The sequence below is a fragment of the Dendrobates tinctorius genome, unplaced genomic scaffold, assembly GCF_039654945.1.
Source record: "Dendrobates tinctorius isolate UK_male_01 unplaced genomic scaffold, ASM3965494v1 ptg000178l, whole genome shotgun sequence".
NCBI lineage: Eukaryota > Metazoa > Chordata > Amphibia > Anura > Dendrobatidae > Dendrobates > Dendrobates tinctorius.
This window is the reverse complement of record NW_027361845.1, coordinates 4,986,431-5,002,622: the sequence shown is the minus strand read 5'-3', so window position 1 is coordinate 5,002,622 and position 16,192 is coordinate 4,986,431. Positions and strand designations below refer to the sequence as shown.

Sequence of the window (16,192 nt, the reverse complement as noted above, 5' to 3'; positions counted from 1 at the left end):
ACAAAGAGTAAAGAAACACACCCGAATAAGTGTTATCTCTTAGATTCCTCACAGTAACCCCTTTTCTCTGATGACTGCTTTAGACCCCCTTGTCATGCTTTCCGACAGCTTCGTCAGTCACCTTGAATGGCCTAAAACAGTCCTGAAGAAGTTCTCAGATGTTTCTACTTTGGCTCCTTTCGGCATCCAACTCATCCCAAACTACCCCACTTGGATTAAGGTTGGGCGGTGACTGTGGAGGCCATTTCCTCCGGGGCAGCTTCCAGGTCCATTCCTCTCCTTCTTGGTCACCTCACCATTACATGTCCTGGAAGTGTTTTAGGTCAATATCCTCTTGCCACATGGGACAGTATGTCGTTGTAGAATGCTGTGTCTGTACATCATTTATGAGGGCTGTTATCTGAGGTGCTAGTGTGAGAAGAAGGGCCCCCACCGAGTGTCCGGGCCGGAACCAAGGGGACTGTCACCTAGGTTCCAGGGGAAACTGTTCCCCGGGGGACAGAGTTCAGGGACGGACCGTTGAGATGGACAAATGGGCTGGGGGAGGAGCTAGTATAAGGCTAGTTTCACATTAGCTTTTACGGCCGCAGCGTTGGGCTGCGCACGGCCGCCGCTCAGCCCCGCCCCCTGCCCGCCTCCCCTATCTTTAGCACTGGGGATGCAGGCCGTGTGCAGTATGCGTTTGGCGGCGCATACGTCCTTTTGACGCTGCGCCGAGCGCACCAAATTGCAACCTGTTGTGTTTGGCGCTGGTCGGCGCAGCGTCAAAAGGACGCATGCGCTGCCAAATGCACACTGCGCATGGCCTGCGCCCCCAGTGCTAAAGATAGGGGACGCAGGACGCATGCAGCATCATGCGTCCGTAGGCGGAGCTACCGGCAGAGGCGCAGCAGGGGGCGGGGCTTAGCGGCAGCCGTGCGCAGCCCAACGCGGGCAACTCTTGTTACCCCTTTGGTTGGTCAGGCTACGACTGAGGACAGTTTCCTCTAGGCCTATAAACGTTATTACTAAAAGCACTAAACCGTCTCGTGCCTCGTCACTGCGTCCTGCGTACCTGCTAGTACCACACTGTCACTTTGTGGTTTCTGTGACTAGTACCCGATGAACTTATATAAGTTCTTGGTCTTTCTTTCTTGGGGTGCTCCTCATCATCGAGTTTCATCATCATAATTGAAGGTTTTCATCACTGCAATTGTGGATACCTTTAAGGTTCCAGCCATTTTCTGGATTGACTCACTTCCTTGTCCTAATGTAACGATGAACGGTCATTTCTTTTTACTTTGTTGAGTGGTTCTTGCCGTATTCAGGATTAGAACAGTTGTGGAATAGCGCTCAAGACTGTATGGACCTGTGAACCCAACACTGCTTCTGCCAAAACCGCCTGAAGGTCACTAACACATTCTGAAGGCTGTTGATTTGACAAATGAACTCTTGATAAGGCATACTTGTCCATTTGAAGCCATTCCAGGTGGGACCTGTTGAAGCTGCTTGAGTGAAAGTCAAGGGGGTGTAAAGCTGACTTCAGAGTAAAAGGGGTACTGTGAGGAATCTAAGGTATAACACTTATTCTGGCTTGTTTCACACATGTTTTTTAACTCCTTGTTTCCACCTCTGTCTTTTCGTGATCATGACAAGCTCAGAGGAGAGGTCTTGAAAACTTCTCAATGAGCGTTCTTGAGTTGTAGACAAGAGTTCTTGAGAGACTTCTAGATGAAAGGTCTTGACAAGCTCAGATGAGAGGTCTTGAGGCACTTCTAGATGAGAGTTTTTCAGTTCTAGACAAGAATTCTTCAGAGACTTCTAGATGAGAGGTCTTGACAAGCTCAAAGGAGAGGTTTTGAGAGACTTCTAGATACGTGTTCTTGAGTTCTAGACAAAAGTTCTTGAGAGACTTCTAAATGAAAGATCTTGACAAGTTCTAGACAAGAGTTCTTGAGAGGCTTCTGAATGAGAGGTCTTCAGAAACTCAGAGGAGAGGTCTTGTGAGATTTCTTGCTGAAAATTCTTGAGTTCCAGACAAAAGTTCTTGAGAGACTTCTAGACAAGAGTTTTCAAGAGAGACTTCGAGATAAAAGTTCTTGGCTTCCAGGCAACAGTTCTTGAATTATAGACGGTCATCATCTGAACTGAAGAACGGTCTTCTTCTAGTGAAGTAGACATTGGGATCTTCCAAGCATCTCCCCTTCATAGATTCACTCAGTATTATTTATGCAACATCTTGTGATCTTCATTGGTGTCTCAGAGGAGCACGAGTTGACGATCTTTTTCAATTCCATATTTTATTTTGTGGGTCTCAAAAAGTTCCTTCAGCTTTTCTACATAGAGAGCATGGAGGGACACGATGTCCTCGGGAGAAGGAGAAGAGTTCTTAACCACCGGGATAGGAGATCCCACTGAAAGAGAGAAAAGTAATGAGGACATATGGAGCAGCGCTACAAATACAAATAGCTTGAGACCAAGCCACCAGCTAAACCAAGCTACCCGTTTACACTGAAACAGAGAAACAACTCTCACAAGATCCATATGAGCAGGGAAGCAGGAGATTGCAAGCCGGCCAGGTCCTTATAAAAAAACACAACTTCTGTAAAAGTACAACTCACACTTTGGCGTCAAAAATGACCAGAGGATACTGGGACAATTGTACTACCAGCTACATATGTGAAAATGTGCCGCCATATGGGCCTTCAGATAAATACTAAATACTGTGTCGCCTTATGCCTATACACTGTGCAGACTGGACCCAAAAAGAAATGTAAAACATGCAAAACACAAGCCACGGAGACACCATCACATGTTTCTCAACGCAAGGAATGACTAGCCAGGTCTTTCCCCGGGAAGGAACAACCACGGGAAGGGCAGTCTCCAATGAAGGAAACCACCTATGCCAAAACATGGTATCCATCCACAGACAGCTGTTTGCATGTTTTACATATTTCCCATAAGGGATGGGAGCATTGCTCTAGAATCACTGCGTTGAGAAACATGTGATGGTGTCTCCGCAGTGTTGGATGTTGATCTCCATGAATTCATTCTTCCTCATTTTTCACAGTCTTCTACTAGGCATTGCTCCTACTAGCCAGTTTCCTACTCCACACTGATGAGGGGCAATACCCCAAAACAGCTGTCTGTTGAAGGATACCATGGTTTGGCATAGGTGGTCTCCTTCATTGGAGACTGCCCTTCCCGTGGTTGTTCCTTCCCGGGAAAGACCTGGCCAGTCATTGCTTGCGTTGAGAAACATGTGATGGTGTCTCCGCGGCTTGTGTTTTGCATGTTCTACATATTTCCCATAAGGGATGGGGGCATTGCTCTAGAATCACTGCGTTGAGAAACGTGATGGTGTCTCCGCAGTGTTGGATGTTGATCTCCATGAGTTCATTCTTACTCATTTTTCACAGTCTTCTACTAGGCATTGCTCCTACTAGCCAGTTTCCTACTCCACACTGATGAGGGGCAATACCCCAAAACAGCTGTCTGTGGATGGATACCATGATTTGGCATAGGTGGTTTCCTTCATTGGAGACTGCCCTTCCCGTGGTTGTTCCTTCCCGGGAAAGTCCTGGCCAGTCATTGCTTGCGTTGAGAAACATGTGATGGTGTCTCCGCGGCTTGTGTTTTGCATGTTCTACATATTTCCCATAAGGGATGGGGGCATTGCTCTAGAATCACTGCGTTGAGAAACGTGATGGTGTCTCCGCAGTGTTGGATGTTGATCTCCATGAGTTCATTCATCCTCTTTTTTCCCAAAAAGAAATGTAGACATTCAAACAGATCCTAAAATTTTAGGGTTTGTTTTGGGGTCTGAATATTTAGTTATTTTCTGGTGGGTGACTAATTTATTTTCTGGTTGGTGACTGGATAAGGTATCAGGCACATATGGCAGCATAGTATTTATCTCATGAGGCACACATGGCATAACAGTGTCTCACTGAGCAAATATACATGGCAGCATAGTATTTATATATGCGGTTCAGTATATCTTGGGGACACATATGGGGTCACATTAATTTCTGGGTACACGTGCCAGTGAGACACTCAAAATACCATGTTGACAGTTTCCAGAATGAATACTATGGATCTCTGAAGTCTAGAGCAGTGATGAGTTCTGGATCTCAGGACAAGATCTCATTGATAACTGGGTCTTTTCTGGTAAGGAGAGGTAAATATGCTGCTTACCCACTGTATAGACCGGTCTCCTGTGGGGAAGTAGCCCCAAGCTGTACTGGAACACACCTCGGCCATGGAACAGGGGTATTGCTAGTCCCATAATTCTTTGCAGCTTTTCTTGAGTGCTTCGCAGCAGAGACCCCCGAGGATTGCTGACCTGATAGTAGAGATTGTTCTCTCCGAAGGATAAAACCGGAACCAGGTGAGCCCTGTATAAAAAACGAGGGGTATGAGTACGCGAAACACAAGGACGCCTCTCTAAAAAAATGGCCGTGGTGTCTCACCCATGGGTCAAGGCCAGCTTAATGAATCCAGTTCTCTTCAGGATTTGTAGGGTCAGTTCTCCAGGTTTCGCATCTAGAGCTTCAGGAGGACCCCCAACTGCTATGACCAGAGCTTGCCCTCCACCCTTAGAGAGGAGGTAGGAGGCGCTTCTTTTGTCAGAGGACACGAGACCTAAAAAGTTGGTGACATGTAGAAAAACAACCTCAAGAGACAGTGACGAGAGAGAAAGATGTTGGAGGAGGTAGAGATGGATGGCAGATATGGGATGAGATGATCGGGGGCTACGGATGACTGCAGTTCTCTACTTACTCCCGCTCATGATATACTCCCGAAAAAACGGCACCCGGAACCAGGCTGGCAGCATGAGGAGATGTGGAGTGAGGCCCGGGAACAGACAGGAAAATCCCGTTCCTTCAGTGCAAAAATTTCCAAAAGCTCCAACCACAAGAACACCATGAGGGTGGAATCCAAAGATGTAATTGTGACCAGGGTCGAGAGGGGCCGTCCGGACCAGCTGTAAGACAGGTCACAGAGAGGGAAGTCAGACGTATGCTAGTTATTCCTTGTAGATAAAGTATTATCAACATTTCACATGTTAGAGCAGCAGTTTGTGCTCCAGAGCAGCTCTTCTTACAGAAACCAGGAAGAGGAAGTGACATTTGTAATGCTTCAGAGGTTGTGCTTTGTCACACGGTTACCAAACCCTCGTAGATGTAACTACAGGGACCACCCTGCTCTCGGCACCATATGGTATGTGTCTGAGCAATACTCAGATATCTGATACAGGTGCTGATTGTTACTTAATAATGGAAAGGTCCGCAGCTCATTTCTTACTCACTTTGATAGGGAAGTAATTGGCAAAATACTTCCACACAGTCCAGCTCCGCACCCACTCCGACCTCCGGCCGCCGGTGAATGGGGTGTCCCAGTCTATGTACAGCCATGCAGAGTAGACGACGGCCAGGACCCAGTACTGGGAGCAGGCCAGGAGGACATAAAGGACCAGACAGCACTGCGCTGAAAAGCAGAAGAGAAGACATAAGAGGCGCCCACCGCCCGGTGTCTGCCACTACATCCACCATACATATGAAGGAGAACCACCCAAGGGTCCCAATATTGTGCTGCACACGACTGGAGGAGAGCGCCTACTGCAGATCATGGGCATGGTATTTTACCAGCACTCCATGAGGGCAAGAGGAGTACTGCAAGTAAAAAAAAAAAGAGGCATCACAGAAGGGTAAGAGCGATGAGAATGACTGATGAAAGCAGGATGAAAAAGAGAAAGAAGAAATAAAGTGATGGGAACTAAAGAAATGATGACAGAAAAAGAGAGACGTGGAAAAGATAACTGAGGAATGAGAGAGAAAGAGATACCGATAGAGATGAGAGCGAAAGTGAGAGATGAGCGAGACAAACGAGAGAAGGATGAAAGCGAGACATGGTAGAGGATAGGATGAAAAAGAGAAGGATGGGAGAATGAGAGAGAAGTGAAAGGAAGAGGGACACACAAAGGAGGGATGAGAAATAGAAATGATAGAGACGTGAGAACAAGACACAGTGAGACTGATGGAGGGATACAAGAGAGAGACATAAAGGAGGGAAAGGGAGAAAGAACAAGGGATGTGGATACAGATGAGAGTGAGGAACGAAAGCAAGGGAAAAAAGAGAAGGACACAGAGAGAAAAAGAGTGAGATAGAAAGAAAGGAGTGAGGCAGAGTAAGACGAGGCAGATGTGAAGAGGAGGAGAGAGTAGATAGATGTCAGAGAGAAAGAGAAAGAGATGTAAAATAGAGAGAGCGCCTCATATGTCATGGACTCCTATACCCCAGCCTGGACATGTCCCTATCCCCCAACTAAGAGCCTCATATGTCATGGACCTCTATACCCCAGCCTGGACATGTCCCTATCCACTGAAAGGAGATTGATATATCCTGGACCCCTATATGCCTCCCTACCCCTGTCCCCCTATTTTTTTACCATTTGCTTTGGCAATGCTAACATGTACTTAGTCCCACCAATAAGAGTCATTTGAATTTGAGAGAGAAAGAGAAAAAGTGATATAGATGGAGGGCTAGGAGAGATGAAGAATGAGAGAGTGTGTGTATGAGAGAGAGGGATATGAAAAGTGAGAGGAGAGAAGAGAGCAAGAGAGGGATAGAGATGAGAGATATGAGAGGGATAGAGGTGAGAGAGATGAGAGGAATAGAGATGAGGAAGAAAGAGTTGGATAGAAAAGAGACAAAGAGAGGGATAAAGATGATAGAGAAAAAGAGGGATATAAATGTGGCGCCCCCAGGAGTATGGTCGCCACAGTGGCATTAGTGATGTCATGCTTGGAAGCAACGAAGGGTCTCTTTATCAGGTAAATACAACACACAGCACAGTTCCCATTCCAGGCCAGCAGGGGGAGCTCTGAACCAAACTGGGGTAGGAGCTGCTCTCTGGGGGCCGGGAAGGGGAAGTTAAGTCAGTTCTGTGAGGAGGGCAAAGTGTGTGGTTGTGGAAAAGAGGAGCTGGAGGATTCAGGGGAATTCAGGCCCACTTCTGGCTTCAAGCGCATGGTTCGAAGTCCGGTATCCGAAGTTGGATACTGTAGATGCTGATGGTCCTGAAGCAGAAACCGGAGGAACAGAAGGCTGTAAATGCTCTGTTCCCAACTAAGACTCGGAGGCACAGCAGTAACGTGTGTGAGCCAGAAGAGATAGAAGGCTACGGCTGCCTGCCATATGAGGGGCGTTCTAAAAAGAGCAAGCAAGGGGAACTTCAGTGTAACACAGTACTGCAAGTGCCTCAGATAAGCGCTAGAAAGGAGACTACACAACCCATCTGCATAGAGAGATTCCTAAGTTGCTCCCAGGCTGATCAACTCCTGTTCCATCTGTGATCTGGATCGTGGACTGCACGGACAAAGCAAAGTAAAAAGGTAAAGGAAACTGCACCCTGTTGTGTCCTTGCCTTCTTCCTGCAACCCCTTCAGCACAGCTACATCTCTGTGCCTAACACTGCACCCTCTCCCTCAACACCTATTACTACTGCCCTGGGACTACAGCTCCACCTGTGGGGAGCTATTACATCTTGCTGCCTTATACCATCTGTCCTAGAGAAGCTACCCTGCAGCGCTGGTCAAATTGACCAGAAACCACAGGTGGCGTCACGAATCATCTCAATAACTTTATTCCCATCACTCTACCCCTTCTACATTGACTGCCTGAGGCCACGGACTGGGTCACTGCCACTGTGATATCTCCCATTGAAATCAACGGGCCCGGCACCGAGTACCCTACTGCCTCCGGGGCGGGTCATAAATAAGAGAGAAAGAGAGGGGTAGAGATGAGAGGAGGGTTAGAGGTGAGAGAGAAAGAGTGGGATAGAGGTGGGAGAGAAGAGAGGATATAGATGAGAGAGGGATAGAGTTGAGAGGGATAGAGATGAGAGAGAAGAAAGGGATAGAGATGAGAGAGAAGAGAGGGATAGAGATGAGAGAGAAGAGAGGGATAGCGGTGAGAGGGCTAAAGGTGAGAGAGAAGAGAGAGATAGAGATGAGAGAGAAGAGAGGGATAGCGGTGAGAGAGAAGAGTGGGATAGCGGTGAGAGGGATAGAGACGAGAGAGAAGAAAGGGATAGAGATGAGAGAAGAGGTGGATAGCGGTGAGAGAGAAGAGAGGGATAGAGGTGAGAGGGCTAAAGGTGAGAGAGAAGAGAGAGATAGAGATGAGAGAGAAGAAAGGGATATATATGAGAGAAGAGATGGATAGCGGTGAGAGAGAAGAGAGGGATAGAGCCCTAGAGTCCTCCTCAGTGCCAGGACTCACCCTCCATGACACCCAGGTGAAATTTCTGCTATATGTTGATGACCTTGTGCTGTTATCACCAACCAAGAAAGGCCTCCAAGATCATCTGAAAATTCTACAGATCTTCAGCAGCACATGGGCACTGCCAATCAACCAGAAGAAAACTAATATCATGGTGTTCCATAAAAGAAAGCAGAAACCTACTGGCCATCTGACCTTTATGATAGACAACAGTCCACTTATAGAGACCAAAAAGTACACCTACCTGGGCCTAGAACTCAGCCAGTCAGGGAGCTTCAAACAAGCCATGGAGTTACTGAAAAACAAGGCATCCAAAGCCTCCTATGTCATCAGAAGACATCTGTACCATCTCCAGGCACCAGTACCCATCTGGCTAAAAATCTTTGACTCCATCATTGCCCCAATCCATCTGTATGGCAGTTAGGTCTGGGGCCCAGTCTCATAACCAAACTGGTCTTAGTGGGACTCCAATGCATCTTCTTCAAGTCCATCAGAGCACATCAAACAGCTCCTGCTGAGCAGAGCTGGGCAGATTCCCACTACAACTCGCAATCCAGAAGGCGGCGCTGTCATTCAAGGCTCATCTACGAAGTAGTGGTCCCGTCTCCTAACATCACAAAGCCTTCCTGAACCAGGAAGCCTCCCAACACAAAGTACCCAAAGCCATCCTAACCAAGCCACCAACCTACATGAGCTGGCAAAGGGCAAAATCCGGAAGATGGTACACAAAGTCAAAGAGGAATATCTCAGCATCTGGAGGAAAAACAAAAAAAATCCCAGAAACTAACGATATACCAGAATCTACAGAGGGAGTATAAACTGGACCCAAATCTAGAGAAACTAGAAAACCCCAAAGAGTGACAGATCCTGAGATGGTACAGACTGAGCGCCCACAGACTACTCATCGAATCCAGGCGGCTCCAACAGAACTACAAGCCCTGAGAGAGTAGATTCTGCCAGCAGTGGCCCCAGGAGGCCGTGGAGGATGAGGCCCACTTCCTGCTGAGGTGCCCCAAATGCTCCGCAGTGAAGGACACTCACTTCAAGAGACTGTCTGATCTCCTCCCAGTCTTCACTTCCATGGAGAAGGAAGAGAAACTGATGATAATACTAGGGGAAGAGGAAAGTGCAGCGGCCATAGCAACAGAATATGTCAGTGCCTGCCACAGACTAAAAGAAGAATGATATGTCACAGACTTCTATACCCCACCCTGGACACGTCCTTATTCCCCTACTAAAGAGCCTGATATGTCATGGACTCCTATACCCCACCCTGGACATGTCCCTATCCTCTAAAAGGAGCCTGATATATCCTGGACCTCTATATGCCTCCCTACCCCATCCTCCTAATTTTTAACCATTTGCTTTGGCAATGCAATGCTAACATGTACTTAGTCCTGCCAATAAAGCTCATTTGAATTTGAGAAGAGAGGGATAAAGGTGAGAGAAGAGAAGGATAGAGGTGAGAGAGAAGAGAGGGACAGAGATGAGAGAGAAGAGAGAGGTAGAGATGAGAGAGAAAAGAGGGATAGAGAGAAGAGAGGGATGGAGGTGAGAGAGAAGAGAGGGATAGAGATGAAAGAGAAAAGAGAGATAGAGGTGAGAAAGACAAGAGGGATAGACATGAAAGAGAAAGAGGGGTAGAGATGAGAGGGATAGAGATGAAAGAAAGGAATATAGGTGAGAGAGAAGAGAGGGATAGAGGTGAGAGAGAAGTGAGGGATAGAGGTGAAAGACAAAGAGCGGGATAGAGATGAGAGAAGAGAGGCAGAGAGAGAAGAGAGGGATAGAGGTGAAAGAGAAGAGAGGGATAGAGGTGAGAGAGAATAGAGGGATAGAGATGAGAGAGAAAAGAGAGGGATACAGGTGAGAGAAAATAGAGGGATAGAGGTGAGAGACGAGAGGGACAGAAATGAGAGACAAGAAAGTGATAGAAGTGAGAGAGAACAGAGGGATAGAGGTGAGAGAGAAGTGAGGGATAGAGGTGAAAGACAAAGAGCGGGATAGAGATGAGAGAAGAGAGGGAGAGAGAGAAGAGAGGGATAGAGGTGAAAGAGAAGAGAGGGATAGAGGTGAGAGAGAAGAGAGGGATAGAGATGAGAGAGAAGAAAGGGATAGAGGAGAGAGAGAAGGGATAGAGGAGAGAGAGAAGGGATAGAGGAGAGAGAGAAGAGAGGGATAGAGAAGAGCCTGTTATGTCATGGACTCCTATACCCCACCATGGACATGCCCTTATCCTCTAAAAGGAGCCTGATATACCCTGCTCCTCTATATGCCTCTGTGGCGCCCCTGAGGCTCAGTCGCCACAGAGGTACTGCACCTCCTTCTGAGGTGTGGTGCCCCACCATCCAGATAAGTTGGAGGCTCCTGACCACGCTCCAACACCTGCATCCCACACAATGCGGTAATTCAGCAAAGCCACATTGCGGCTCCCTGCTTAGAGTGTAGCAGAGGACCTTTGGTGGCTCCCTGCTTGGAACACGAAACGTGCTGGGAGGCGGGTGGAGTTAGAATACATAAAAGAGCGGGGAGGTTTAGGATTTGAGGTCAGTCAGTTGGAGAGTCACTCAGAGAGGAGTGAGGAAAGAAGATCCCTGGGAGAGGGATGGAGGAAGGAGGTACTGCAGCAGATCTCAGTGACCTGGGTCTGCTGGCACGGGAAAGGAAAGAAGGAGAAAGACATTGAACTGAAAACTGATCTTCCATAAGAAGGAAATACTAGTACGGAACGTAGGAGTAAACGGGAACAGAGGACGTGGGTTAGAGGAAGAACCCTGCCTAGAAGTTCTAAGCGCAAGGCCGGGGCCCGGACCCCGAGGTTGTATGGATACTATTGGTCCTACAGCAGACACCGGTGGAGTAGTGGGCTGTAAATGCAATACTCCCATCTAAGACTTGGGGGCACAACAGCAACCTTGATAGTGAGCCGGGACTCAGGAGTAAGGAGTCCCTGAAGCAGGCTACAGCTGTCTGCCGTACAAGTAGAGTTCTTGGGAACATCTGTCAGGAGGCACTCCAGTGTACCTCAGTACTGGGAGTACTACACACTTAAAGGCGCTATAAGAGGAGACGTTCAGAAAGGCACATGTTGGCGGAGCGTTGGAAGGGAGCATTCCATCTGGCCTGGAGGTTCATTGTGTCCCAGACCCGGAGGACACGGCACGGAGGCAGGCACCTGTGTGTACTACAGACTGTGAGTAAAGCTTTGGAACTACAAGCCCTGGTGTCCTCCATTGATTCTTGCGCCAACACACCCAGCACCGCTACATCTGGGTGCCAGTTTCTACACCGCTTGTGCCTCTCCTCTACCCCTACATCTACACTGCCCTGGGGCTACAGCTCCACCTGTGGGGAGCTTCACCATCTTGGCTGCAACACACCACCAGCCCCAGAGGATCTGCATGCAGCGTCGGTCTAACATCTCACTTGCCGAACACCACAGGTGGCATCAGAAACTATTCCATTAACTACATCCCACCATTCAAACTTCCCCTGTTTGGGCTCCCAGGGCCACGGACCGGGTCACCGCTGCTGTGACACATCCCGCAGACGCTGGCCCGGTACCGAGTACCCCACGGCCCTGGGAGGGCGACCCAACTCCCTACCCCCATCCCCCTATTTTTACCATTTGCTTTGGCAATGCTAACATGTACTTAGTCCTACCAATAAGGCTCATTTGAATTGAATTGAGAGGGATAGAGGTGAGAAGAGAAGAGAGGGATAGAGATTAGAGATAGAGGGGTAGAGATGAGAGAGATGAGAGGGATAGAGGTGAGAGAGATGAGAGAGAGAAAGAGAGGGATAAAGAAGAGCCTGATATGTCATGGACTCCTATACCCCACCCTGGACATGCCCTTATCCTCTAAAAGGAGCCTGATATACCCTGCACCTCTATATGCCTCCCTACCCCATTCCCCTATTTTTACCATTTGCTTTGGCAATGCTAACAAGAGAACAGAGGGATAGAGAAGAGAGAAGAGAGGGAAAGAGATGAGAGAGAAGATGGATAAATGTGAGAGAGAAGAGAGGGATAGATGTGAGAAAGAGGGATCGATGTGAGAGAGAAGAGAGGGATAAATGTGAGAGAGAAGAGAGGGATAGAGATGAGAGAGAGGGAAAGAGATGAGAGAGAAGAGGGATAAATGTGAGAGAGAAGAGAGGGATAGAGATGAGAGAGAGGGATCGATGTGAGAGAGAAGAGAGGGACAGAAATGAAAGAAGAGCGATAGAGGGGAGAGAGATAGAGATGAGAGAAGAGAGGGATAAAGGTGAGAGAGAAGAGAGGGATAGAGATGAGAGAAAAGAGGGATAGAGGTGAGAGAATTGTGGTAAAATGAGAGAGTATGAAAGAGAGATGTGAGACTAGAGAGCACCCGCTGTGGTCGGTGGCACTGGCAGTTCGGCTGCATATAGTAGGTTTGACGTTATCGTAGAGTGAGATATCCCGATGTTCAAGATGGGCCACTCTCTAATGGACGTTAGATAATTTTGGACCCATAATGCATTGCTCTCCTACCAGACTGTACCCAGCAGCGCAGTCTCTCCTCAGACCCCATTGGAGAATTGTGAGTGCAGCTGTGGCTGTGACTACAGCACAATACAGGGATGAGCAGAAGAGCAGTATGATGGAGAACTCACCCAGAGCCAGGAAGGAGAAGGTCCACTGCAGCACCGCCGCCGTCTGCAGCCTTCTGTCCAGGGGAACAAGTAGAGGAGCAAACTTGATCCACATGATGAGGAGAAGACAGGGGACAACCGAGGAGGAATCAGAGAGGACGAGCAGTCTCATCCTGCCAGTATATAGCTGTGCACCACTCCCCCGGGGCACCATCTGGGACAGAAGGGCCAAAGACAGCAAGGTCACCTCCTCCCGACACCACCGCCACATTGGCTGCAGCCACCACTGAGGGTTTGAGAAATGATTGGCGCAAGATATAAAGAAGGACACAAGACAGAGCCAAGAGAGGGATAAGTGCAGACAGAAAGTATGTAAGAGATTGCACAGACTCACAAGGAAGAAAGTAACAGAAAAGGTCATGAAATAATGGAACGTCTACTACTTCGGAAGCCTCGATAATCCAGCAAGGACCCACACAGGGCCGATGTGGCAGGTCTCTCAACTAAACAAGCGCTAATTCCACAAATGGAATTTTACAGCCTTCACCCTCTTCCATGCCCCATCCACAACCCGTTTTCCACCCCAGATTTTGGCTGAAAATGGGAAATTTCCAAAAGCGATAGCCAGGAGGCTTTGGTGATTCGAAGGAGATTTGACGCTTTTCTTTTTTCAGGAGCCGCCCAGATGTTGAAGGGGACTTTGGAAGTACTATTAGATGTTGGACTCACCATTAATGTGAGGTGTGAAGGGAGAGCGCTACCTTTTTTTTTTATACCTTTAACGAATACTTAGAAGCCGTCAGCAAGCAGGATAGATGCTGCTGGCTGTTCTGCATTTTCTAAGTATGTGTCATTGCTTGAACATGAAATCCCATAATGGTTATGGGTCTGAAACGCTCATTAATACCCAGTAGAAGTATCTGGTATCTAAAAGAGATGAGCAAAATAATTTGATTTTTTTGGGGAATCTGACAAATTTGTGCAAATTGCCCAAAATGTCCTCCATTTTACACATTGCAGAACATTGCATCTGCCAGGAAAGCTTCACATGAACTTGTGTAAGGCTGGAAGGGCTTCCCTAAGCCTTGCAGCCATTACATCACATGGTAAAGCACAGCCAATCAGAAAGGACTATTAGAGCCTGAATAAAAGCTGAGGCAGGGAATGCAGCTGCTGCTTTGTGGTTTTTAATATGACATCCTTGTGTTAAGGGCCTGAACAGTGCAAATTTTGACATAGCCATTCTAAGATCTGTCAGCAGCACTGGCCTTCTTGCTAATGGTTTCTATAGACCATTTTTTTACAACATCAAATATCAGCAAAGAAAAGGGAAATGGAAACTGGGAATAAAAAAATGTAAAAAAAAAAAATTCAGTAACTGTGGAAGTTTTTCTTTCGTTTTTTTTCTAGTACAACACAAATTTCGCAAAAATCCAGCTGCCCCCAAATATACATGTGACAAAAAACACAAAGGTGGGAAAGAGAATGAGACAGATGGGGGCAGGGAGTGATGCTGCAGTGGGGTCCGGTGATGGAAAAGTAGAATTCTCCAGGTGAGATGATGAGGAACCTAAAATCAGTAATTAAATTCTACATGATAAAGTCAAGAAAAAACACAAAAATTGACCTTGGTTTAAGTTGGTACACATGCAGCATATAAATGCATGTTCACATGGCCAAAAAGCATACAAAACCTACAAAAGACAAGATGAAAAAAACCCTGCTGCAATTAAATAAGTGAAAAGCAAAAGTGCATTTAAATCACACAGAGTTCTTAGTAATACTGTATTTGATCAAACATAGCATAAAAGCCGTCCCACCACGACAAGGCGACTCTGTGATCGGGACGGTCCTACACTGTCTAGTATTAATAACCTTATCATGTGTCAAAGTTGACGTCTGTGTGAATAGGGGCAGACAAGGACCGGGTCACAACCACCGGACACCAGTCAGGGGAAGCCTTTAAATACAATTTCCAGCTCAGGAGAGGGAGGCCACACTCCGGCTTGCACAGAATGCAAAAATACAAAGAAAAAACACAAAAATTGAGCTTGGTTTAAGTTGGTACACATCAGGCCCGGATTGGTAATATAACCAACCGGGCATTTTCCCGCTGGGCCGCTGTCATGTGGGCTGTTGGCGGCAGTGCCTGATCATCTGGCCGCTTGCCAGCTGATGCGGCCACTGGCCTGGCTGTTGCTCCTGCCGCTGGCCCTCTGCGGGCACAGCGGTTATAGTTTCCAACCCTCCCGCACTGCAGGGAGATAAGCCGCCACACACCCCATCCTCGCCGTAGCATGAGACCTCCCCCCCGCAGCCACTCACAGCGTCACTTGCCTGCTCTCTTCTCTGTTCACAGGACCTGTGATGAGGTCACAGGAGGGGAGGAGTCAGGGGGTCACATGATCAGGAGCCTTTGTCCAGACCCCTGATCATGTGACCCCCCTGACTCCGCCCCTCCTGTGACCTCGTCACAGGTCCTGTGTGCTCAGCCTTGCCTCTTAGTGTCTGCAAGACTCTGCTGTGCTGTTGTCATGGTGCTGGATGAGGTAAGTATGTGTGGGGTCAGGAGGGGTTAAGGCTGTGTGCACACGCTGCGGATTACCATGATTCCCTATGGGAATCTAAAACCGCAATGCAGACGGTGCGGAATTTTCCGCGCGGATTATCTGCGGTTTTCAATCCGCAGAAAGAATTGACATGTCAATTCTTTCTGTGGATTCTCCTGCGGTTTGCCATCTCCTCCATTGAGGAGATGAAAAACCACAGGGCCAAACCGCAGAGCAATCCACAGGTAAAACCGCAGGTCTTTTGACCTGCGGTTTCACCTGCGGATTTTACAAAATCCGCGCGGATGAATCTGCACCTAATCCGCAGCGTGTGCACACAGCCTTACAGGGTAGATGTAGCAGAGCTGTGTGTGTATGAGGTGTACGGAGCGGAGCCGTGTGTGTACGAGGTGTACGGAGCGGAGCCGCGTGTATACGAGGTGTACGGAGCGGAGCCGTGTGTGTACGAGGTGTACGGAGCGGAGCCGTGTGTGTACGAGGTGTACGGAGCGGAGCCGCGTGTGTACGAGGTGTACGGAGCGGAGCCGCGTGTATACGAGGTGTACGGAGCAGAGCGGTGTGTGTACGAGGTGTACGGAGCGGAGCGGTGTGTGTACGAGGTGTACGGAGCGGAGCGGTGTGTGTACAAGGTGTACGGAGCGGAGCCGTGTGTGTACGAGGTGTACGGAGCGGAGCCGTGTGTGTACGAGGTGTACGGAGCGGAGCCGTGTGTGTACGAGGTGTACGGAGCGGAGCCGTGT

The 16,192-nt window shown here is 48.2% G+C and overlaps 1 protein-coding gene across 2 annotated transcripts; it reads right to left on the bottom strand.

Annotated features, from left to right (window-relative positions):
* Nucleotides 1-789: 789 nt before the first annotated feature.
* On the bottom strand, nucleotides 790-15,186 carry LOC141054362 (2-acylglycerol O-acyltransferase 2-B-like). 2 transcript variants are annotated; one of them, XM_073551687.1, is made up of 7 exons: nucleotides 15,163-15,186; nucleotides 12,904-13,096; nucleotides 5,291-5,469; nucleotides 4,762-4,966; nucleotides 4,452-4,623; nucleotides 4,177-4,376; nucleotides 790-2,393 (listed from the first exon to the last, which is right to left on the bottom strand). In XM_073551687.1, exons 2-7 carry the CDS (start codon nucleotides 13,094-13,096, stop codon nucleotides 2,239-2,241), a joined length of 1,104 nt encoding a protein of 367 aa, XP_073407788.1. In that variant the 5' UTR covers nucleotides 15,163-15,186; the 3' UTR covers nucleotides 790-2,238. The 2 variants fall into 2 exon arrangements, with proteins under 2 accessions (XP_073407788.1, XP_073407787.1); XM_073551686.1 differs by lacking the exon at nucleotides 15,163-15,186 and having other exon boundaries at nucleotides 12,904-14,256.
* Between the last annotated feature and the right edge of the window lie 1,006 nt (nucleotides 15,187-16,192).

Excerpts from the sequence above, each read along its gene's own strand:
- LOC141054362 (XM_073551686.1), bottom strand. The coding sequence starts at position 13,303 with ATGACCTTTTCTGTTACTTTCTTCCTTGTGAGTCTGTGCAATCTCTTA. Across the intron at positions 5,470-12,903 it reads CTTCTCCTTCCTGGCTCTGG|CGCAGTGCTGTCTGGTCCTT; the intron begins GTGAGTTCTCCA and ends TCTGCTTTTCAG. Across the intron at positions 4,624-4,761 it reads GGAGTATATCATGAGCGGGA|GTCTCGTGTCCTCTGACAAA; the intron begins GTAAGTAGAGAA and ends CCAACTTTTTAG.